The following is a 26,734-nucleotide window of genomic DNA, read 5'->3' on the forward strand; positions in this document are numbered from 1 at the left end:
TACTTTATCTAAGATACTACTATTCATAAAATGGATGATACTAACATTTTCTTCTGTCGGTTTCTCCCTGAGGGATTTCCCACTCTGTAACAAACAAAAGTACTTCTAACATTTGAAAAAACAGGAAATCATTATAAAACCAATTCAGTTGCCAGGGAAGCCTGACTACTCCAATTTCTGAAACTAATTTAGATTATGTTATTTTGATCTCACAGATTCTTTTCAGAAACACAAGACCCAGATCACAAAACATGCAATTTTTTATTTGAGAAAGTCCTTTAACTCCAACTATAATTGATCTACACACAAACCAACTGATTATATAGTCAGTTTAAAATTGTAATTCCTGGTATGGATTATGTACAAGTCTACTTTTTCAAACAGGGAATGGAAAAGAAAGGGGGACATGACCAAGGCAAAACATAGGCAAGGAATGTGATGAGAAGGGACAAAGGCGTACTCACAAAAGACAAATACTCTTGTTGATCTACCTCTAGTTGGCATGAAGTCATATCCAAGATCTTAGAGATGGCCACTATGAGTTTGCAGTGCGCTAAGCTGGCTAAATCAGCAGGACACGAATAATTTCTTTAATCAATACATTTTCTGCCAGTTTAATCAGATACCAGCCAAGGCCAGCACAAGGAAAGAAGTCAGAGGAGACAACCCCCTCCAGAACTGAGCTAGATTAGCTCATTCACCTTGTAAAAATCTCCCCTTTCAGCTGCTGGAGATGAATGGTAGGAAAGATCTAAAAAACTTGTATCAACTCAAAACTACCCAGGCAGAACACATGTGTGCAAATAAACACACTTATGCACAGTCCGTTTGACATAGAGACATTTCTGGATAAAAAGAGAGATCTGTACTTCTGTTGTCGGGAGGGGCGGGAAGGGTGCAGTGTACTACTTCTCCCGGATCTCTCATTCTAGTTGGACACCTAAGGTATTTTAAGCCCAGGTTCATAACAGGAGCTTAGGTCCAATGAAACTACAAGCATACTGCTTTTCTAACCATAACTAGGCATGTGTTTTAACACAAGTAAATACTTTAGTTCCTCAAAATAAAGGTAAATATCCCCTTTAAATCGTGTGATTAGGTTCTTCCCAGCCACTCCTGACAGTGAAACAAAGATCAGTAGCTGTGTAAAAGGTTCTCACTGTTTGGAGGAAAGCACCTCAAAGCGTTTCACTCAAAAGGAGGTTAAAGACCCTGAGTGCCCCATTCCGTATAAGTGTTTCGTGGAAAGGAAATTCCTTCAGAATGTGCAACTTCCCCTTAATTTCTTTTACAACCAAGGTCAATAGTAGAAGTAGTATCTTCTTCTATCTAACCTTCTGGATAACCAAAGCCAATAACCATTTGACAGAAAAGATACAGATCACCTCTTGAAGATACAGATTCAGTTAAACAAAGGCAAGAGTGTTACCACATTAAAAAAAGCAAACGGTTAAGATACATTCACACTATTCTATGTATGAATTGTACCTTTTCACTTTACAGTGATTCATTAAGAACATCTACACTACCTACAGTCTTTGTCCAGCGTCAATCCATGTGAGATTGAAAAAGTTGTTTAGATGTTTATTTTTAGGTAGAACTGTCACTATTTCTTTGCAACTTTCAAAAAATAGTGTACAATTGAAAACTAACTTTTTCTATTTATAAAAATAGTAAGATTGCAGCAGATACATTATTATTTATCTGCCTTGTTGAGAGAATGTTCACACAAGTACCACCAGTAGAGGTGTGAGATTTGGCAGTATTTATGGAAGTAGCAGCTGCATCCTCTGGCTGTTGATGTATTAGTCTGGACCAAAACCATACACTATTCTAGGTGAATGGAAAGGCTGCTGCATACATGCCCTTAAGAAGCATTACTCTAAACTTGAAAGAGTATTCTCTATGTATTAAAATGCCATAATAATTATCAGGTTTCCTGAAAACAAAAGAAAATATGCTAGCATACCTGAAAGGCTCTGCACTGTACACACCTTTCTCTTTATTTCCACTCCCCAAAAGCAAAGAGGCAAGCTTTGCAGCATGCTCTGAATAAATGATCTGGGTTATTTCAGATTAAAAAAGAATGAACCTCAAAGTCTAGAACCTTTCAAAAACCAACAATAAAATAATAAAAACAGAAAAACATCAAAAACCCCACCACCTTGTCAGCAACTATCTCTTTAGTTACACCAAAAAGCCTATTAAAATGGGAATTCTTATAGTGTTTGAAATCTTCACAATAATAATAATATGCATAATATTAAACATAATCCACCCAGGCAAAGGCAATCTGTATGGGGGGTATCCCTTGTTTAAAGGCAGCTAGGCTCTGTAAGTATTAAAGATAGTTAGAAAAACAAATAAATGTGAAAAAAAACCTCTCAATATCAGTAGTATCTCCTGTTATTTGGCGAATTGCTTCTGTTTGTTGTTATCTTTTTGCTTTGGCTAGTAGATTTTGTATCTGGCCACTCAGAAAAAGCCCCTTCCCCCTTTAACAGTCCAGAAATGGAAGATTCATGGGAAAGAATATTGTTTTCACCTCTCCAATTAGAATGTCAATCCACGTTCTTGAGTTTCCACATAATAAAGACTTTTATTTATATAAAAGCAATGAGATGCAAAACAACTTCACAACTCCTACAAAAGTGAAGTATAAGCAAAAATATCAATTATGACTTGTACTCATAACTTTACAAAAGCATTTATCAGTTACACTGACTGCGTAACTGCAGTTATAACAATCTCTTGCAAATATATGAAGCCTACTACATATTGTCATATTTTACTTTGCCATCAGCATTAATCCATGTGACTCATTACCTTTTTTCTAAAGGTATCTTCTAAAGCAACACTACAATACAGATACCAACAGAAAAGACAGATGTGTTAAAAATATTATCAATATATTTCAAAATTATTAGAAAGACACATTATTTACTGTGTTATTCCTTGGCTCCTACTGCTGTAACTATATTGCTGTTTATAAACGGAAAAGTTTTTAAGCCTTAATTCAAACAGTTGATTTACTGTATTGGCTTGTACTGTATTGGCTGCATTTGCAGAATCCAAACTACTGAGCCATCTGCACCACAACTGCTTTCCAGGCTTTGTCTTTGTCAAAATCCTTTAAGGTATTATTGGAAACCTAAAAGCAAACACATTTCAGACAAATGGAAACATGAAACAATGCTTTGGTTAAAAACTGAAGTTCAAGCAAATAAATATCTGAGAGAAGCTAGGAGAATGTAAACATGAATAGTTGCAGTCCAAACTATTAAAATATTATATACACTGTAAATTGTATCATTTTGTATATTGCATACTATACATTTATAATATAAAATATAACAGTGTAAATTGTATAATACTTGGGTCAAAGAAACTTGGCCAAATTCCTATTTTAAACACGTTACTTAGAACATTTTTTCAAGATTTTTGCCAAAACGTGACTGAAAGCCCTAGTATCTAAATCTCTAAACCCAAAGCCAGAAGTAGCCCCCTACACTGCAACTGAAGCGAGATTTATCTACATACATGCAAGCAAACTAAGGTCTTGCCTAAGAACACAGATTTCTGAGAAGCCAAAGCGATCTACAACTTCACCTGTAACTTTGTTCATGTGTTTAAATACTAAAAGGTAAGCAAAAAGGTGCTGCTTTTCTGGAGAAAGTGCTCCTTTTAGCATTTATCTCACACTCAGTTTCTCAGTGACTCACAAACTAGGCATACTTGACTAGTCCCCAGAACAGATCTGTTTACCCCATGCCATGACCTATGCACCAAAACGTGACTTGCAGCAGTTGAAGTGCTGCTGTGCTTCATCTTTTATACAGAACATAACTCTCAGAAAACAGATCCAGAAAATAAGCAACCTATGCCGAATGCCCTCAGCAGACTGAGTGGGCATAAATCCACAGGTTCCACTTTCCATTATCAGCTGTATAATGACTTGAGTAAATTTCAGTCCCTGCTCCCAATGCTCTCTTATCCAGTGCTGTTCCAATGCAGACGCTCTTGCTAGAGCAGGGACTGAATGCAGCACCCTTCTTACTAGCGCTGGGCCATGCAGTAAGCACCCAGTTAATGAGAGTTACTCTCTCCTAGCCTTTAAGGATAAGCAGGGGTGAGGAAAGTCTAAGGGCTACAGTGCTGCACTAGAAAATGTATGTAGTTAACCTATGCAGGCTGAAGAAAGCTGGGTTCCCCCAGTCCCCAAAATAGCATTATAACCCCAAATGACTATATGAAAAGTGGTAACAGTAATACTGCCACCATTATGCTTTAAAAAAAAGTATGTGCCAAAGCTGTATCTAAAAGGATAGCTTGAATGTGTAAGTGCAGGAAGGAAATGGAGGGAAATATAAATTCTGATCTTTATCACCAACTTTGGTAGTGTAGTTAGGACATGGAGAGATCTGGGATTCCAGGCATGCTCCTCTGCACACTATTCCATACTGTCCAGCACAGGTAGCCACTCACTCATCTTGCCCACTGTTGTTCTTATGCTCCAGGTTCTTAACTCTTCCCATCTGCAGTTTAGGGTACTTAAGAGAACTAACTCAGCTTAGTAAATTCACTCCCCCACAGCAGGCCTTGAAAAGGTACAACTATATCAAGTACTCTCTTTCCATAGCCCCAAACTTTTGCTCACATAGAAGGCGTTAAATCCATTCCTTTCTTAATAGATGGCTATCTCATTATCAGAACACGGTCATGCAAAGGTTATCATCTTTTCTATAGCTTCATTCAGACATATAAATAGCAATTACGGATCTGCATCCTGTGGAGTAGGACAGTAGGACAATCATTTTACCTTAGTGCAATGATGAACCTCATCTGTAATTGGAAGCCCACACTACAAATAGGAACAAAAGGGGAATTTAACCTTAGAATTGTTTTTCTCTTAACAGGACTTGTCATGGATATAAACATTGAGTCTTTCATGCCCCAGTTACCATTTAATCAGCAAAACATTATCTCTTTATTACAAAATTCACCAGTGCATTAACATCTTTACAGACCAGCTTTTAACTGTGATCTGAATTACGTAACACAAAACATTAAAAAAAAAATTTTTAAATATTTTTAAATACAGATTTTAAAAATTTTATAGTAAGTATCCATACCTCTGTTGTTCTGTATTCCTGTTTTTTAACTTGTGATGCTGTCCATGACAAATCATGTAGTTTCATTTTTGTCTTGTAATTTACACACTGTATTACAGTTCCAATAGTAAGGCACGCCTGAATTAGCAGCATCAACATCAGAAGCAACAGGAGTACATCATAAGATTGCTGAAAATAGACACATTAAGTATGTTGCTAACTACCTGAATAAAATATTTTCTGCCATTCCCAGCCCTTGAGATTTGTATCTAGATTTCATTTTTTAACTCAAATTATAATTTACAGTTTATTTCAGTATGAAGCTTCAATTAAAATTTGAATGCCTGAGTTTGCTCAAAGTAGAACAGATTGATAATTTTTAACAAAATATTAATTTGCCAAATGATTTTTTCCTCTAGAAATAGAACAGACTTGAGGAAACCACCCTCTAAAACACAAAGCCTCTGACCTGAGCAATGTTGCAGCTATGCCTGGGCCTGGCTTTGTGCCTTGCTGGCTCTGACCTGCCCTGCTGACTTGAATTCCTGGCTGACCTTGGATCTGCCTCACTACTATGGACTTGTCTGGCAATCACTGAACTACTGGCTGAACCTGGTTACCATGGCCAGACCTGCCTTGTTTTTCTTTTTTTGGGTACTGTAAGACTGCACCCCCTGCCAATGCAGTCACCATCCTTGTCTGCCTTGCTGTCACCTTCCACTCCACCCTTCACCCTCCTTAGCAGAGCAGCCCACTCTCACTGCATCCAGACACAGAGTAGCATACAAACGCAAGAAATGCTCTGTAGGGTGACGCCAACTGTCTAGGCAGTCCAGTGTACTCTCTCCAACATGTGCAACAGGAGAAGCTACTTAAAGAGAGCATATGAGCCATGGCCACTTTCTGAGGTCCAACAACATATTATGCTCCTCCATTTTCAGAACAGGATCACATGATCAAAAGCTGTTTTTTCCAGTCCCTAAGATCTCAGCTTAATAAACATTTTCCCTCTCTTCTTCTAAAATGACAAGAATACTTAAGGACTAGTAGGTACTAAGAGTCAAGACTCTTATCAACACTATTTTAATCCCCATAAACGGTTCTTTGAACATCATCACGGATTGCTAAACACTAACAGTAAAGCCGTAGAAAGCTCTTCAGCACTGCACTGGTAATACTTCATATTGAAATGCTTTAAGATTCACAAACTTTTTTTTCTCGTCAGCCCCAATCCAGGCTTTGAATGAACCCAGGTGTACGCTCACAATCCCAACATGCCACCTGTTGGTAGACATCCTAAGAAACAGAAAAATGTATTCTTCACATAAACCTAGAATCTTTAATTTATATACTACAAATTTACAAAAACCTCAAGGAATCCAGCACATTACTTTTTTTTTTTTTTTTAATGATTCTTTAGAATAATATCCAATTGTTTTAAACTATAATTCCAGGTTGGCAACAGATTTAACATACTTAAAATTATATCATTAGTCAAATAAGAGTTTTTGAAAATTTTCTATAACATTTTATACAACATTTCTAATGCAGTACCTTGTTGTCTTATACTTCCTAATTCATTCTTGTGTTGCTACTGTAATAGATAGGTGTTAATTTTTCAATTGTATAAAAATACATACTTTTACAGCAGGTGGATAATTTTTAAAGATGTCAACAACTTGCATGATACTGAAGGATAAGTATGCAGAAGCTGTGAACAACAAAGGGGAGGTAACACTGCTAATGGCAATCAGGACCTCAACCTAAAAATTAAGATAATAAATGTTAAATAAGAATAAAAACAAGTTAACACTGATTTGTGAACTATATCTCCTTGAAGCAAGCATAACAAAAGTGTGTAGGATTATATATATGAGATAAATAAAGAGCCATCCACATATTGCATGGAGACACAGAAGCAAGTTTTGAGTAAGTTAAGTTTCCTAGACAAAACACTGTTGTTTTGTAATTAATTTTCCATTTAATATGGATGAGGGGGCTTTTGTCTGATTTTAAAAGTGCTTTTCATATGCAGATTGAGGAAGCAATACTCAATTTAGAGAGCCAGTATAGAAGTATCATTTATTCTTCAGTTTGTATGAAATAATGAGAATTAACAGCAGATATTGTAGACTTGCAACCTAAAATAATTATGCAAATAAATTTGACTGCAAATTTATTTCAATACAATAGCAGCCAAGTTTTCATTCAAATATCATCCTACAGGATCAAATTCTCACTTCAGTTGTGGTCATGCATCATTACTGACTTAAACATGGTTGCATGACTGTAACTTAGAACAGATGTTTTAAAGGAGGCTTAACTACACATCTGGGACAGTTAAGGAATAAATGTACTCTATTAAATATTCTGAGTCCTTATTGCTAGCCATGCAGATGAGGAATTTGTTTAAAATACGGTGTAGGTCCAGTGCAGCCTGCACACCTAATTTTCTTCTTTCAGAAACCACAGCTCATAATGAAAGGAGACGGAACGGAAAGGAGCTCAGCTCAGGAACATGAAAGCAGTTCTGAGCACACCATATGAGATATGTTGTTGTCCTACAGTAACATCCATTCCCAAGTAACCAGTTCAAGCCCACCCCCCAACAAACAGTCCTTTGAATTCTTTTCTAGAATTGGTGGAATTAAAGTCTCCAAAGGACCTACTGGATTTCTTTTCAGGAATATCAGCTTACACTCGTGCTACATATTTCTGTCACATTTTGTAGAAGTAACTAAAAACAAAAGAGCAAATATGAGTAGTGCCCACTATCCCAGGCAGGTTTTCTTAGCATTACTCCCCTCTAATGACAAAATCCAAAGAATTTACACACTTACCAGACATTTACTAGGATATTCAGCAGCTACATGACTTGCAATAGCACTCGGAAAGCACTAAACAAAAAAAGCATGACAAAATAAATATTTACCTACTTAATAATCATACAAATTACACTTGAGTTACAGTGATTCCCACTAGTCACAGATCACATCCTAAATTTCTTGAAAAGGTAAAACTGTATAGACTTATTATGACAGTATCAATTACTCAAATGGAGACAAAACTAATCTTCATTTAACTTGCACTTAATGAGTATCATGTATTAAACTTACACGTGCTGAAGTATGATTATCCTCAAAACTTTACACTTCTATATAAAAACCTAATGAACCCTACTGAACTTTGTGACCTCTGAATGCTGAAAAACTTGTTTATGATCTTTCTGCACTTCATGCTCAGGGATTTTCCAGACATAGTAGCCATATCTAAACCTAATGTTCATTGTCTTCTTTCTCAACTGGTTCAATTTGTGACAAGCAGGGTAGCACAGTATCCTTCATGATGCCACTGCTCCTAGGTACATGTTGTTATTAGTGACAAGGGTTACCAATCAGTCTCAGGCTTTTAAGAGAGTTAAGGCTGACGGGCTGAAGGTGATGTCCTAAGGATTCCACCACGATGAAACTAAACTACACTTTTTATTTTGCAGCCTGAAATATTCTAAAACCTAGGACTTGTTTGACAAAACACTTCACTTCCAATAGCCTTGTTTTATTACTCATTTCCATTTTACTGAACTGAGGACTGAAAAAGTATCAGAACATTTTATAAGAAACAAAGTACTGTAAATCAAACTAGAACAAGCATATTGCATAATATATTAAGTATATTGAAGCTCTAATTTATTTGCTAAGCAGCAATTGCCAATTAGTATTAGGGCCAAACAAATATTCCAGTAGGGAGAGGAAAAATAAAATAAATTAAAAAAATTTTTAAAAAAATCAAAGACGTTTTAAGAGTACCTTCATTCTGCACTACTTACAGCAACTAAGATCCAAAAGAATGTTACTGAAAGATATGGACCTGAGACTAGAACATCCATATTCAAAGCAATTATTCCACCAAATACTGATGAAATTCCAATAATCACCTCAATTACCTAAAACAAAGAGCACACAAATTATAACAGTGCATTTGAACACCAAATTTCCTACTTGCTTATAGAAAGGAACTCATTGGAATAAAAAAAAAAAAATGCATTTATGCTCTTAGCTATGCATTAAGTCAATGTTTTTCAGATCTAAAATACAGCAAAACTCCAGCTGGCTTAAGTGAAAAAAAGATTAGCTTCATTATACATATTTAAGCTCTCATTTATTAGCTCCCGTGAACAACTGTTCAGTTTATGCTATTTATCCTTAAATCATTAAGTAGTCTCCTTCCTATTATACACAGCAGTTATCATTTATCTTGCAATATTCTAAAATATTGCAAGATACATATCTAATTTCTGTCTTAATTCTTTCATCTCTTACCTACACTGATCTCTTCCTGAATTTACAGAAGCTTAGCACTTAGAAAGATGAAAGAACAAATCGATTTAATGAAAGAAAACGCTTTTCTTACTGAGTATGACTTCAGAATTCGAGTAGGAAAGCTGACGTTGCTCAAAACGACGGTACCGTCATATGCAGTATTCTAGAGGGGAATAAAAAGTCATGATCAAAAAAAATACAGAAACCAATACATTTCTTTCTAATATTTTGTACAACCTGTTACAGATCCTAATGGCGGCATGCAACATCTGGTTGGCCCATCAGAGCTGACAGCGACACACACAGTGTTCGCCAGTGTCAGACCACAAATGAGGTAGTCCCTGATTAGCTTCTATACAACCACTGTTCAAAAATGAAATATGGTCACCCCGTCTCCCCTTTCCACCTTGAAAATATATACTTTCTTCCTGAGCTTTCAGATTTTACTGATGTGGATAAACAGTAACTGAAGAAGGGCAGTACACTATATGACTTTGTCTAGCGAGCAATACTTCCACTGGAACACAAAACAGCACAGCACATTTGCTTCAGTATTAACTAAAAGAAGTACTGTAGTAGAAAAATGAGGGTGGGATTTGGGAGAGCACTTGTGACTGAAGAAAATTTTATCTATAGACCCAAATCCTGAAACTAATATTCATTGTCCAGATACCATCAAATTGGCATACGCGACGAATACTTTCTCCACCTCAGGATTCAAAAAGGCATTGCTTGCATTACATACAAGTCACAGAATTCTAATGTTTCATGCATCATTAAGTTTTGTTCGACAAAACAGAAATAAAACATTTGCCATGCCTGTTCATCAGATATTCAAACTACCCTGTGCTGTATAATTGCAACAGGTCATTTTGCAGAAGGCCATTGCACTCAAAGATAGAGAAGGCTATTACTGTTTAGTACAGTACTTTTATTTATTATTCAAATCTAGTTTTACCACGGAACCTAGTTCCAATAGAACAGGTTGCCCAGAGAGGTGGTAGATGCCCCATCCCTGCAAACATTGAAGGTCAGATTCGACAGACCTCTGATCATCCTGATCTAGTTGAAGATGATCTAGTTGATTTAGTTGAAGATGTCCCTTCTCACTGCAGAGGAGGTTGGACGAGACGACCTTTAAAGGCCCCTTCTAACCCAAACTATTCTATGACTATATTAAATATGAAATAACATACTGTAGTTCCCAGTAACTTGTCAACTTACATAACACAGGAAAAGCCCAGTATTTTTTAACACCAAAAAAAAAAAGACATTTTTAATGCTTAAAGATACTTACTTTCTGTCTTGTACAGCAGTCTTCAGTAGACCTAGCTGAAATGATCACAGTAGTTGCCATGAAGATTTCCAGCAGAATAAGCAGAATCAAGTTGAAATTTATCTGTCAGTAAAATCCCAGACATAAATTAGTTACATCTTCCATATTACCATATAGGAAGGGGCTGGATCTAGCAGGATCCAGCAGCCCATCTATTTTTTGTGACATTTAGACATATCTATTATATCTATTAATTAGATACTTTATTAACTGTTTCTTGGTTCTTGATGAATTTCTAGGACAATACTTAGCTGTCAACATAATACTCAGAATGACTAACCTAAGAAAAAAACATTTATTTCATTTATGGGAATATTCTGCCTGAAGACATTATCATTGTCTTCCAAAAGAGCACTTAATGACAAGGGGGTGATTGCTGGGTATATTTGCACTTTGCAGGACCTCCCATGTCAAACCAGAACACTGCAGCAAATCATGGAAGATTCACAGGAACAGAAAGAGGAAAACAAGCGCAAGCCTTACTAGCCCAGAGGATAAGACAATCAATTAGAGGGGACAGGAAAGATGGCCACGGGCTCCCAACCCTTACGCTGCATTCCAAATGGTGCAACGCAATGTCTAATGCTGAATGAAAACAAAGTCCAAAGAACTGGGCCAAGAATCCTAGCCCTGTGCTCTACCTAGTGCTAGCGGAGCACTGATGAACGCTTGTGATTTCACAGCTCTTGCAGGTCTAACTGACTGTACATTACTGTGCAAAAACACAGATGCTGCCATTCCTCCTGCCATGGCTCATCTTCACAAGATGAGTAAGTAAACGTAATATTTAACATTTCCCTTCGGTTGCTTATCATCTCATGAAAAGAGGTAGATATCTATTCTACATGGGCTGAATCATTTTCTAGAGGCACACAAGTTAGACAGAGTGGATCTCACTCTCTCATCTTCAAAAGCACCATGTCCTTCTGCTGGCAGCCCAGCAAAACATTTGGTGGTTAGGTCAGGCCATTGGGCAAAGTAACAGAATTATATTATTCCCTCATGTCAGACCTGCTTTGTAGATGATCAAATCTGTTTTTCTCTGCCACGTATCTTGCATCATATGTCTTTTCCGAAAAGATCATAAGTGGCAGATTTGAAAGGCTTTTCTGGGTACTGAAATTCATCCTTCTTGGGAAATTGTAACTGGAACTATCTGTCTTGCAGTACACAACAGACTGTATAGTTGTACTAGAGCCACAAACAGCAATAAAAATCATAGTGGCAAGCTTCTAGGGAAAGTGCTAGCATGAAGAATAAGGACATTATTTGGCAAAAGAAGAGGTGTCAAACATGTGGCCTGCAGAACAATTTAATCCAGCCTGTAAATTCCTATGATTTGGACATGTTTTGACATGTAGTGCTAGTACTGACGTGGGAGGGCGAGGCCACACTACACAGTGCAGTGCCAAGTAGATGTACAAGCTTCAGTCCAGAAGCACTATAACTACATTGAAGGACTAGCTCATTTAATGCTAGCTATAAGAAGTAAACAACAGAAATTGAAAAAGTAAAAGTAAATAAATTGGAATTTTTTTTAATTTAACTTTTATCTTTCCAGTACTTACTTTTTTTCTGATACGACATGTCTAGGATATGAGATAGAGCCTTCCACTCATAAAATTAGTTCAATACCCCTAGATCACAGTAAAAATATCTCATCTCCAGTTTTGGAGTTTGGGTGGTTTTGTTATTTAAAAAAAATCCCATATATATCTAAAGCTAGAATTAAGTATCTTTTCATACCATCTGTAACAATGGGAAATTCAATGTTAGATTTCTAAGCACTAAAGAAAATTATCTCTACAACTACCACTGTACATAAAATTTACCACCAGAAGCCGAGAACCGAGTAAGCTGTGTCCCTAATCCTCTTCCATAACTAAGGAACATGCAAGTGCAACTGGGTAGAAAGCAGAAGATTAGCACAACCTTAACCCAATTTGCTCTGAACCTGCACCAGGTATTAAAAACATGGTTCACTGAAACTGTATGAAAGCGTTCAATTAATTTCAAGATTAAATAATTTAAAGTTCAATATAGCTGCTTAAACACGTATTTTTAACATGATTTAAGTTATCCTACGGATGTTTCAAGACATCTGCACAGGTCAGACAAACAGTGACAGAGGACCTACAGGACACTGATGCCCTGCTGGACCAGTAGCTGGAGCAGGGAAGGACATATACCTAATGAAAAGAGACGCTTATGGTTAGGCAACCAAATGAAGGACCTACATTCCAGTCTCTGTGTGCACACATGTTGCCTCAGCTTCCACTACTGCCAGTGGATGCCCAGTCTGTATAGACAAGAGAGGGAACCCCAAAAGCTACTGGGCCAACAAGTCTCCAGAGGTGGGGTTCAATTATAACGGCTGCTAGTGCCATTTGAAATACTCAAGCATATTAAATGTGCCTGCATGAATGGGATGTATGACCGAGGACTGACAGGAGATTCTCACCCATCCAGAGTAGGAGCAGAAGTCAGGCAGAACATCTCACAGCACATTTGAAATACGAGATGCTTGAGTTCAGGCCACAGAATCCTGCCTTAGCCATCTACACTGAGGCAAACAAGATTGTATTGCAGGGTCCCAGTGACTGGATCATCTCAACTATAATGGAAGTACAGACACTGAACTCAAAAGGAGGCAATAAATTTATGTACTCAATTTGGAGGTATTCTGAATCCCATTCAAAACACACATCTGAGGTTTCACCCATTTTTGTCCATCAGGCTTCTTAACCTGAGAACTGGGAAGAAAAAGTGGCAGCAGTGGTAGTCTGCACCTTTTACACATGACATTCTTCACGTTGATAGTATACTAACTACAGAACTGCTCATCACTAGAGTGGTGTCATACAGTCACAGTCTAGGACATGACTTGTATCTTGCATTCCATTTAGCCACCTAAAGTAATTTTGTAGAGTTATCCATCAACACGAGTAACGCTAATGAAGAATTACCCAGGTGCTTTATAAGGCGGGGGGGAGGGTGTGGGGGTGTGGGTTTAAATATGAATTGGCTTAACTGGATAAACTTATCCTTTTTATGAGTCTTACTGCTTTTAAACTACTGGCAGTGATTTCACATCAGACCTAGTGTTATTTTCTTGTGCAGTTTCCCATGCAAAGGGAAAACAAATATGATGAAAGAACAGTTAAAAGAGATGGTGTTCTACTTTTTTTTTTGTACCACATGGGTAATGGAAAACCACTGCCAGTGACCTGCTAAACAGTGAGACTGCCTCACTGAAACAGTATCCTTCAAAGAGGAGAGCAAGTCAGTACCATGAACAACTCTTAAGACAGAAAGGTTCAGAAAAGCTTCAGTGCCAGCTTTGCACATAGTTACCATAGAATCATAGAATGGTTTAGGTTGGAAGGGACCTAAAAGATCATCTAGTCCCAACTCCCCTGCCATAGGCAGGGACACCTCGCACTAGATCACGTCGCTCAAAGCCCCATCCAGCCTGGCCTTAAACACCTCCAGGGATGGGGCATCCACAACTTCTCTGGGCAACCTGTGCCAGCGTCTCACCACCCTCAGAGGGAAATATTTTTCCTGATATCCAATCTAAATCTACTCTCTTCCAGTTTGAAGCCATTCCCCCTCGTGCTATCACTACATGCGCTTGTAAAAAGTCCCTCTCCACCTTTCTTGTAGGTGCCCTTTAGATACTGGAAAGCTGCTGACTTATCTTTATTCAGTGATCAATAACGCAGTACAGACATGCAATAGGCAAGTGAAAAGAATTAAAACCACGTAACCAAGAATGTCTTGTGGATATTATTGTAGATAACTAACATTTAGCAAACAGAGAATTTGCCTTGTTATACATTTAATGTTCATCACATACTTTTTCAGTCTAATATAATCCCTTTTTTCGAATAGTTTGATCTGGCTTGAAAATACAAAAGCTGTTAATATTTAATAATAGAAAATGCAAATTTTTATGCAATTCAAAAACTACTCACTTCAAAAGTATGCAACTAAAGTTAAGCTTTTACACACAGGACCAGCTCAAAGCTCACAGGGACAGCTCAAAGCTTCTCAAGAGCATAAGCAAAATTAATTTTGTCACACTGGGACTCATGACAAAATAACTATTTATTGTGGTAGCAAAATTAGTCCCTTGGGTCCACCTTTCTTGGGCAGACATAGCCTTCCACTGTCCCAACAGCGCTGCGATCCTGTCTAACAGGGAAAAGGAACGCAAAGGATCTAGTAGTCTCCAGTCACGCTTCTTTGCTGTTTTCTCTCAGAATGCTTGGACTGGTTTCTAATATTTGAAGCCTCTACCAAGAAAGGAAGGGAAAAGGGAAAAGGCAGTAGCCCCATGTCTTTTATATAATTCATACAGCCCCAACAGCCCGAGACACTTAGGGGGCAAATGCACGAGGGAACTGCCACACTAGCAATAAGCTAGCAAAGGTTGTGCAAAGAATTGACTGGTATAAACTGTCCTGAGATACACACAGAACCCAGGGGGCCATGACACTGTCCCATCAAACACAGGGCAAAACTACCTACTTGAAGTTGAGTGATTTGACTGTCCAGAGTGCTAAATCTCCAGAGCTCTGACTGACCGCAATACTCCATATCTCTGAAAATTGGCTCAGCTACACAGGAACATGAAGCTAGACTTTGTTACCTAATTTAAAAAGCATCTTTGTAAGTATTGGCCTGATATATCGTACTTGCTAATGGGAAGTAAACATGGTTAATTTAAAAGTTCAACATCTGTGAAATCTGGAGCTAACCAGATATTATTAAAATAGCATAGATAATTCCAAAGCAAACTACAGTATCTGCACTATTTTTCTATTAGAAAAGTCTTTTGTTACTAACACTAATTCACATCTGCTATATTACATTATAGCCATTATTACTGCCGAGCTCTTAGAATCACAACAGCTGATATGATAGCGGGAGAAGAACAACAATCGCACATAAGAGCAGTCATTAACCTTCATGCAAAATCTATGGCATAGTTGTATTTTGTACTGTTATTCTGTGATAGTCTATTATGAATATTCATCAATGATAATGATAATACCTATTGTTATGTTATTTACTCATACTTGTAATATTCTTATTAGTATAGAGGTCTCAGAACATTTTACCATAGCAAAAAAACCAAAACCATCATATACTTCTAATGTTTGGCTCAGACTACCAAAGACAGATGTTAAAAGATTGTGACTCAGAACCACTGAACTTTTCCTGGCATGGAATTTGTATGCTTCAAATGATGTAACTGCTGCACTCTTTTTGTCAATGATGTATAAGAAAAACGTTAATCAAAAGTTTCTTTCGTGGTGGCCTCACAAGCAAAACTATTCATTAAAGATGATCCAGGAAAGGGCTATACTTAATTTGATGATGAAACGTCCTAGAAGTAGCACTGTTTGGGACATCTCATTTCAGTACAATTCAACCCTAAAAACTGGCTAATCTACAGATGAGCTACTAATTCATCTTCAATTTTCTCTTCTGAACCTGCTCTTTCAAAAAAAAAAAAAAAACACCACCAACAAAACTTGCTACAGTCAATAGAAAAATAAACAGTCTGTTGATCAAACTGGATCACATTTGAAGATCAAATTCATGTTTTCGAACTTTGAATACAAGAAGACAGGAACGTCATTTCCACATTAATCTTCTCTAAGTTAGCTGTACCACACATCTTCTAGCCATAAATCCTTGCTTCCAATGTAAATTTTCCAGTCATCTTACTCAGAAAAGTAAAGTTACTCCTACATGATCTCTCCTCACCGACTAAGTAGGAATACTGGGGTATTGACAACCATGTAATTACACGTGATCTCCACCCACCTCACCCCCCCTCATTATTTTTTTTTTTTAAACAAAGAAATGTAGCATTCATTAGCAATTGTTTTAGTAACTTACATTTATAGCTGATGGATTGAGGACAAGTTTGCATCCAAACCAAATTAAACATGTTGTTGTAACAGCAAACGTAGAGACAAATAGAATCTGAAAATTTGGTATCTGAAAAACAGTTTCAGAATGGGTTTCTCTCACATTTTAACCACAGGGAAAAATAAAAAATAAAAAAGATAATTCCCAATAATATCTTATACTTACCACATTAATTTTATTCCTTGCTATAGCAAAGCTCACAACTGCTGAAGGAATACACTGGGAAAATTAAAAGAGAAGACTAGTGGGATATTCTGCACAAAGAATTTTATATATATTTCTATACATGTATTTTATATCATCTGAATTCATATTTCAGTTAACTTAGACAAACAGATCAGAAACTCTGAGGAAAGTCCATCACTCTTATCTAAACTCATTAATTACAATTAGTATCTGAGGATTACAAGAGGTTTAAACATGCCTTCCATATCCCTCAGTTTTGACTAGCTACCCAGCACAGTGTGATGGGTAAAGGAAAGAAAGAAAGTCTTTCATGTGGCATTTCATGCCTTTGTTATTTTCAATTAACTCTAGAAGGCCTGAGATCCTTGAGCAGGAAAAGAAAAATGCTGCTACTCCCAAACTGGGCCTCCACGTTCTTTTAAACAGACAAAGTCATGGTTGTGTAAGCTAAAATTTGGCCTGTCTCAACACAGCTCTGAAGAACTTTGTAAAAACTGATCCGAGTCAAATTACACTTTAAGAATTGTACCTGGGATCTCCAATATGTACACTAGGAACTGTGTTTCTTAAGGGCAGAGCTAAATGGAAAAAATCATACATAACTGAAAAGTTTTTCGAAGTGATTTCTCTATGCCTTAGCTGTTCCCCACCACAATAGATACGGTATCATTACAGAACCACAAATACATAATGTTACAACATACTAATAAGCAAAACAAAAATATACTCTACTAAAACTATTAAAAATGTTTCCATGTTAAATAGTGGATCATGTAACAAATGTTGCATTTCTTTACTAATTATCTTTTCATACATCTGAGCACTGATGGCTTAACAATGGAACCACTATAAGTAGATTAATAGCGACATTTAAAATTCTTGGCAGCACTTCCTTAACACCTAAATGACCTGTATTTAACATAATTAAAATGTCCTTTTATGTCCTGGATACCCTAGAGTTTCTAGAACACTACATGACTATGTTTAGGCTCCTGAATCCTACGACTAGTCAAGATGGTCAAAAAAACTTAGAGTGCAATTCAGCTCATGCTAAACTAGACACGTAGTGGTCAGTTGGCCATACAGCTCTCCAGGCTCTTCCAACTACAGTGACTGCATTATCTGTAGTAGGAGCTGTAACACTTTGCTCACATACAGACACCCAAATGTACACATCTTCACTCAGAGCAAGCCATTCAAACCCCTTGTGATAACCTTCTGCACCTACCAGATCTTTGGAAATTCTCAATAAATCCAAAGTTCAAAGAGACAAGATTTGTGGCAGAAAAAGAGACATCTGAGTAACTAACACTAATGTTGCAGAGAATAACCCACCAGTGAAGATACTAACTTCAAAAACTGCTTCAACTTTATTCTAATGCCCCTAGCAGAAATGTAAGGTACAACTCATTCACAGAGCAAGTCCTGGGACTTGTTTGTTTAAAGTAAAGCATTAGTCTTGCACCTAACTTAAAACAAATCTGCAAGCCAAGTTGCAAAAATAACAATGACAGAACAGAATCCTGTCATGAACAAAACAAGTATATCAGACTCATCTTATGCACACAGATCAAAAGTGTATATATTAAGCATATATAATATGGTAAAATAAGTATGAGTCCCTAAAAATACAGTAAAAAATACTGAACTTTGGTAAGTGTCAGACATCTTTAATGCATATTTTACTAATTAGTAATATTCAAGAGAACTTTTTACTCTGCTTCAGTATTTGGATATTATGGCAAAATACATGGAAAAACTACTACTTTGAAATACACTCTGAAATACATTCTGACAGCATTTATCCGGGAAATTCCTCAAATACTTAACAATGCAGATTTTCTTAAAATCAAGCATGAAAAATTGTTCAAGTGGATAACTACTGTATTCCAGTGGTGAGCTGGTTAATGAAAATGGTAGCACAAACCAGTTGTCTTTATGAAAGCCCACTTAATGAACAGTTATATAGAATTAAATCTTCCATGAATAAAGTTAGTAGTAAAAAGACAGACAGAATAGGAAGACAATAAACCTACAAAAATTATTTACTACCGATTTTGCTGTCAAACAGCCACAGCAAATAATTAAGAATGCTTACTGAACCTGCTGCACAACGTAAATAATCCATTTCAGATGGAAAAATATTTCCCAGATATAGCGAAAAGCCAGAAGTAATAAGGAGGCAAGTCTGCAAAGCAACAAATAAGATAAATTAATATGAATAAAACTATTTTTTATAAAGCAACTAGCCGGATAGAAATCAGTAATTCCTTTCAAATTAAGCTACTGATGAACATTTAATAATGCAGCCTTTGTGTGAATAATTTTGAAGCAAAATATCAAAATATGCTGAGTTCTGAAGATGTTTTGCTGGTTACCAAGACTCGCTACTGAACAATACCATTTGAAACAAGACAGTGTGAATCAAGCTTTGTGCCCTGACTTGGTGAATACCTAATAAAATGAGCAAACAGTAATTGCGGTGCTTAGTGGTAAAAATGTTTCAGAAACCTCAACTAAGCCTCTACTTTGCATTCCCTGCTTGGCTCCACCAACATTCATTATGCATATGGGCAGCTGAGCAATTACCAACTAGAAAGCAGTAACAAAACTAATATTAGGATATATTGATGAAGATTCTTCCACCTATATTCCTCTCTCTCTCCAAATTCTCTTCCTGCTTTGGTCCAGTGGCACACCCATAAATGTTCAACTCTTCCTGTTCCCTTGCTAACTATTTTATAGTTTATTACTATAACTATTATTTAGTTTATTTCATAACTACCAGAGTTACACTCTCAGCAATAGTGTATTCTATTAATATTTTTTGGTTTTGCTTGTCATTTCTCAGAGTAGGCATTTCTTTGAAGGGGCTGGGGAAGATGGGAGACAGAATGGCTCATTTGTTTTATTTAGGCATTTTTTTTCATGTTACAAAATTATGGGAGTCTTTAAAAAGTCCTTGTCAAAAAATGACAGAAAATAAGGATAGCATATACGTGTATATAAGCACACTCAGAGAATTCTGGTGGACTGGAAGAATACTATTTATAGAACTTAAAATTGTGCTTGAAGCACATTGAATTGCTCCTGCACAAGAACAGCCCATACTAGCAGCCACTTTGATGTCACTCTATGGTTTGGTTCCTGAAGTAGAGGTTTTGTTCACTATGACTTCTGTTGCTTAGCATACAGACTTTCCTTTCTGAACAGTCTTTCAGAAAAGTTGAGAAAGATTAACCACTATAATACTTGGGAGAAAAATCTAATTGGAATTTATTGGATTAGTTTATTTAAAAAATTGCACTTTTGTTTATCCATAAAATTTGTGCTTCTTGGTAATATGACTTCAGCAAATGATCCCTAAACATTAGTATCTCAAATCAGTAAAAAAGGAAAAATCTAATTAAAGACAGTTGTTCTTTATGACAATTAAGTTTGAGGAAATTTAATGCAAAGAAAGCCAGCTCTTATTTTGCTCTCTTTTTATGTAACAGTACATCTGAAAGGAAATCCAAGTTTCACAGATTGTCACAAAGGAAAAAATGTTCAGCTGTTTCCATGAAAATAAGGCAATACTTTTATTCACTGTAAGTGATTACCATACTAACAGTGAAACATTTTTAGCTCTTAATAAAAAATACTCTTCAAAACACATAAGCTGACAGAAAAAGAAAAGATCAAATTCTAACTGCTATAATGAACTTTAATCAACTTGGCTCAGAATATGAAGAAACATGATGTACATGCAAGATCAGTGTCCTATGACTGTAACAGTGACACAAAAATTCAAATCATTGTGACATTCATGCAAGAAACGGATGTATATACTTCTCTACATGAAGATTCTACCAAATAATGACGTGACTACTGAACCCTGAAAGATGAAAGTGGCACTTAAGTACCATATATATTTTCAATGCCAAAATGCTATGATGGTAAGTAAATTACTTTTAACAGTTAAAAATATGTTAATAGAATGCATATTATCAGGATACTTTACATTCTTTACTAAAAGGCAGTACTTATACACACATATGGGTTGATACTTACCACTACCAGACATACTCTGTTTATGCTACATGATTATTATTAAAGATAAAAATCAGCCTTCATACAGCATCTTTGATTAGTGCAGAATTATCCAAAGAATACCATTAGTCACTGAAGTGTTACATTCTGAATTTGCTAAATATGTTCCTTTCTGTACAAAAATTTATATTCAGTACTATCAGTGATGAAATTGTCAGTCCCCAAACGATGTGAAACAGAACAGATTACTGGGCACTGAGACCCCACATACATTTTTAAATTTTGTATCATTTAAAGTACTTACTCCCATCAGCAAAGAAAAGATCCATGTTCTGTAACTAAAGCAAGGATGCAGCCTCTTTGATAGCTGAAGGTCACTGGATTTGATATCTGGTATATAATTTCCATTCTCTTGTTTTCCCCGCTCCAAAGTTGGCATCCTGTCATAGCTAAATTCTTCTCTGTAGCCTTCTTCCCTGGTCATAACACTTCACAAAGGCAATTAAATAATAATAATGAAAATGTAAATTATGAAGAAAGACCAAAAATATAATTTAGTTTGTTCATGTACTCAGATTAGTGCTCAACTAGATTTTTGCCTATTTAAGATAAAATCAATAAAAGCAATATTTAGTAATGAGCTATATTTACATTTCAAAATATGTAACCATTCTAACAATTTACTTGCATACTATAAGTAAATTACATCCTATAGCCACAGTTCATAATAATACAGTACAAACACCAAGAAAATGCAATTTTATATGTCTATGATACCTCAATAGAATTTTATTTTAAGATTTAAGAACTATTTCTGGAGGTGTTTAGTTTGAGGGTAACTCTATAACCAAAGTTTTTTCTTCTTTTTAAACTCTAGGTAAGAAAAGATATTTAAACATGTTGAGATATTAACTTCCATTTGATTTTAATACTTATCAGGTATCTAAAATGACAGACTTCACTATGAGTCAAATGAACTCATATACTCACAATAACTCAGCTACAGCAAACTTTTTCTAATTTACCCAGTATCAACCATTTTTCTTGTTCACTTTGCCCTTTTTTATTCACCTCACTGCTCACCAATCTGTTCAAATACCTTCAGGGGTATCTTATATTAGAATTAAGTTACTGCAGATTTTTTCAACAGTTAAAAACCTTCATGCTTACCTTCAACCAAAAAGTTAACTGTCAGTTTAAAACAGTCTTGTGAACACAGCTGCTTGTACACTTTGTGATATTCTCACCGTTCAGTGAGTCATGCCGTCTTTGAAAAGTTCTCCCTTACACTTTGGCTTTCAACAACATCTATTCAGATACGGAACAAAAGCACAGCAAAAACTTCAGTTAAGCCAGGGAACAGGAAAATGCCTCCTGAATTTTAATTAACAGAACACACTAGAAAATGACTGTACTACATTCTCACAGGGCTGCTTCCAAATCAGACCAACAAATTAAAAAAGTTTCAAGTCTCTTTTTCATTTGAGTACTACCCCTTACTCGGCATCTTAAATAAGACCTTCCTCATAGTTTACCACTTTTAGTTATTATAATAGCCAATGATAACAATATTCAACAATCTAGTTCTTTTTTCCAACAAGCAAAAACTATTTACAATGCCATATTCTCCTAGAATGAACTAAAGATAAAAATTCAAGTATCCCAACAAGTTGGGAAGTTAGAAAGTTAGGGGTTAGAAATCTATCAAGAATATCTTCACTGTAGAACTCCTCTTTATCTTTTTCTACTAACCCTAATTTTCTAGAGTGTTCAGATAAACCCTGCACACTTCAGTTGTGCTGAACACCAGCACTTACAGAACATCATGAAGACTAAACGACAAATTTTAAATCTAGCAGGCAACAGTGACATGCAATGGCCAGTGTACATTGGATCCAGTCCTCCTGCTTATTAGGCAATGAAAAAAAAAAGAAAAAAGAATGCTTTTATCTTGAAGATGTTGGCACCTTGACAGCTACAGCAATGACAGGGTCTTTTGTATAAACTTTAAACACTGTTGTAACCAAGACACAATTAAATCTTCAGTACTCTGAAGGGCATCACCTTTAAAGTATGCTGGAAAAACTTTAGTACAGCACTCCTTCTCAATTTGTATGGAGTGTAGATTTTGCTCCTCTCATAATGTCAGCCAATACTGAAAGAATACTAAAATGTTACAATTGTTTTAATAAACTGAAACATGGAAATTAATATAGCATACACAGCACTAGACACAGCTGTAAACTGTGATAGAAAAGGCAAAAAAAGAGACTGTGTAGCGAAGCAAAATTGTCTTAAAGTGATTAAGCTCTTCTGTTCCTGTGTTCACATAAGAAACATTATGCAAATATTTCCATTATCTGTAACTTTTAAAAGACTATGGTTTAATGGAAAATGGGCAATACTTCACATCTTTTTCAAGGAATGCTAGGTACTGGTTTGCTCCAACACAAATTGCTATAGATACAAAACAGGATCATATTTTATCCCTTTTGACCAATTTAGGGAGATAAAAAAAAAAAAAAGTTTTTTTTTTTTTACATAAAATTGGTGAGATACTCAGGTATTTACTGAATGAGCAGTGCTCAAACCCTAGAATTTTTTGTTCACAATTCCAAGTGTTTCAGTCGGTATTGTACCTGAAAGCTCCCTCTCTCAAGCATGGCACTATAGTGTTTTCCCTGGTTATGGTAAAATTCCTTCTGCCCTCTTTCCTGTGTACTTCTGCATATTTACCGTTTTCCATTTTGCACAGAGGTTCACCACACAATTACAGTACCCTCTGCATTTGGCATCAGTGCCAACAAAAAACACCTAAACATCACAGCTCAGTTTCTACTCTAAAAGTTTTCTGGGGGCTTTATTTTAGTTTCCCTTAATTTCATGTTCCTGATTCCATGAAAAGTGTTGGATCATTTTTATGTACACACATTGACAAGGCAAGATCTGGTAGCCAGAGCCCAAGTCACAGGTCAAGACCTTATAATGCCAGGTAAGGTACAAAGGTGCTGTACAAAGAGATTCCTCCTAATTCTAAAGGGTGCATAGGAAACCCACACAAAGACTGCAGGAAATAAAACAATGCCAACAGAACACTACAGGCTTCTGAAAAGGTTTTACAAATTAAGTGGTTTTATGTTAGGCCAAAAGACCTCAAGTGATGATAATCAAATCAAATCAAATCGTCAGAGGCTACGAAGAACTACTTACTTCCACCACTGAAATGACCACTGAACAAGTTCAGACTGCCTGAGGTAGTTATAGCAGATACTACGTCATTTGCCAGGACTGTGCCGTGTGAACATCCTCCACAGTAACCACAAAAGACAAAAAGCAGATTGAAAATTGTAACTGATTTGCCAAGGCACAATATGATAAAAAGATACATAAACTTATCATTGTTCTACTTTTGTATCAGTAATTAATAACAAAGCATTCTGTCCCGGTACAGTTGCCCTAGCACTGAACCCAGGCTCATATCCATGTTCCCAAATCTAAACGCAAAAGCAACAGCACCTGAAGCTCTGGTGAAATTTATTTTTACCATGCTCACCAACCCTTCCTTTTTCTGATGAGCTTTTATTAGGTACGCTACCTATGTGCTCTTTCACACAATATTTAACTATACTATTTTAGCTCATTATCTGTACTCCTTGTTCAATATTTTCAGCTCTTTTAAAGTCAGCTCTTTGAAGTGTTTTGCTTCTCTGGATCTGATTTCTCAGCCCTTGTTTCCCAGCTCCTGTCTTGGGGCATGTACTGAACCAAGAGCGAAATGTAGGCCAAATAGCTTCAAAAGGATGTCTTGCTTCCCTAGTATAACATAAACTTCTTTGGATTTAGTCCTTCATGTGAATCATGATCTGAAGAGTTTAAACAGGTTCAGTCAGTATATGCACTATCCATTGCATGCTATTAAAATACCAAATACTTCTAGTTTTATGGATATCATAAACGCGCTACGTTAGCATTTTAAAGGACATCCAGACTGAATACTGGTATTTTTTGCCTAGGCCATTTTCTTGCAATAAGATTCCTGAGAAGCACAGCCTGCCAAGGCTGTTATAAACTACAGGATCTTCAGATGGGAATTTATGGACGTGTAACTACTCCCCTCCTCCAGAAAAACAATTTTGTTACCTGTCATGGTTTTGCAAACACCCCCCCCTCTGCCTGCACTCCACAAGACTCTTAGTAAAAGAAAATGGTACTTAAAATGCTCTAAATCAATGTATCTAAAAGTGGAGGCTGTCACTCCCTCAGTTCTAAAGAGGTCACTGACTACAGACACTCATACACATTTCTCCTCCCAAGACCATCACCTCAGTTACTTCAGAGCAAGACACCGGAACCTGTTTATAATTACGGGCAATTTCTTCAGGTCTAGGAACTGTATAGAACTCTATAAAAGTGTTAAACAATCTACAATGCACTCCTAGCCCTTCTTTGCCTAAATAATGCTGAGTTAACCATACAAGCAGAAAACAAAAGGTTGCCAAAGACAACTGCTAGCCTAGTCTCAGAATCTGATCACAGACTACGCCACCTTTTGCATCAGCCATAAAGTAATTTCCCGTAAAAGTATATACAGCTCTGCAGAGCTTCCTGAAACGGTCTCTTTTAAGTGTCTTATGCTGCAGTTACCATTGAAATTACTGGGATGCTGAGCTCATCAACTCAAAAACTGTGAGAGATGGAATTGTTTTGCTTCAGCCATTTTGTATGTTGACGACACAAGCAGAGCTGTGTAACTTAGAAAAACAACTCCTTCAAAGGAGGAAAGTGTGAATTGAGTTTGTGATAGGCTAACAGGTCATGAAAGAATATATGCCCTAAAGTACCTAACCAATGGGAAAAGGGGACAGGACATAAATATCTGAAGTTTTGTACCTAAGTGTGCTCTTTTTGAGAGGCACCCGACTCAGCTGACTCGTTTATTTTGATCCTGAATAAACTTTTATCTTTGCTTCAAAGACTTTGTCCTCTCTACATTTTTATCCGTAAGCGAGTGTTTCTCACAAAAACTATGCTTTGTGAAACATGATTTGATAAACAAAACTTAAAAGGGGCTTACACAAGATACCTAAAGTGCACTGCACGAAGGGAACTGGTAAAAATACCAACTATGGAAATGACAAGCAAGTCAGTAAAATTTTCTTTCCTCTAGAGACACAACAGCTCCCACATTAATGATATGAAGCCAAAAATACTGTTTTTTCTGTTAACCAAGTTTGCAATGTTCTAGAGCTTATTCTACCATTTTGAAACTGGCTGCTACCAACACTACAGCAATTCGACAACGTGCCATTTGCATGTGCATACTCTCCCATGCGCTCCAGCTTACCACATCGGAGAGACCCCACGTCTGACTTACTCCCAGTGCCACACAAGCGCACCCAGAGCCCTCAGCCCAGGGGAGATGGCTGCCTGCGGGCTTTGCCTGCCCAGGCCTCCTCACTTACAGGCACCCAAAAAACCTGTCACACAGTAGGACTGCCATTCCAGACAACATCACCACCAACCAACAGGCTGCGCACACCCCTTTGCCTTAACCTTTCTGTGGTAACACGACACCATCTTTAATGTCTCCTCAATCTGCCGCTTTGAAACCCTACTGAAGGAGGTCCTCCCACCCTCCTTTCTGCCAACGGTGCCACCACTCGCCCCTACCAGGAGAGGGCGCTGTACGGCCCCTGGTGACGAGCCAGGGCAGCGGGGGTGACAGCTCCGCGGTTTTACGGACACCGACCCCTCACAGCCGGGGGCAGAGGCGCCTCCGAGGGCCGCCGCCCCCTCACGGCGGG

The 26,734-nt window shown here is 36.9% G+C and overlaps 1 protein-coding gene across 1 annotated transcript; it reads right to left on the bottom strand.

Moving 5' to 3' along the window:
* Positions 1-2,574: 2,574 nt before the first annotated feature.
* Positions 2,575-22,148, bottom strand: MLC1 (megalencephalic leukoencephalopathy with subcortical cysts 1). Its single transcript, XM_009883649.1, has 12 exons — positions 22,101-22,148; positions 21,235-21,418; positions 18,997-19,086; positions 16,878-16,931; positions 16,680-16,781; positions 10,728-10,829; positions 9,522-9,593; positions 8,938-9,054; positions 7,952-8,008; positions 6,752-6,874; positions 5,133-5,300; positions 2,575-3,151 (listed from the first exon to the last, which is right to left on the bottom strand). The coding sequence occupies exons 2-12, from the start codon at positions 21,412-21,414 to the stop codon at positions 3,077-3,079; spliced, it is 1,140 nt and encodes a 379-aa protein (XP_009881951.1). The 5' UTR covers positions 21,415-21,418; positions 22,101-22,148; the 3' UTR covers positions 2,575-3,076.
* Positions 22,149-26,734: the final 4,586 nt, after the last annotated feature.

The sequence above is a fragment of the Charadrius vociferus genome, unplaced genomic scaffold (genome assembly GCF_000708025.1).
Source record: "Charadrius vociferus isolate BGI_N301 unplaced genomic scaffold, ASM70802v2 scaffold43, whole genome shotgun sequence".
Taxonomy (NCBI): Eukaryota; Metazoa; Chordata; class Aves; order Charadriiformes; family Charadriidae; genus Charadrius; species Charadrius vociferus.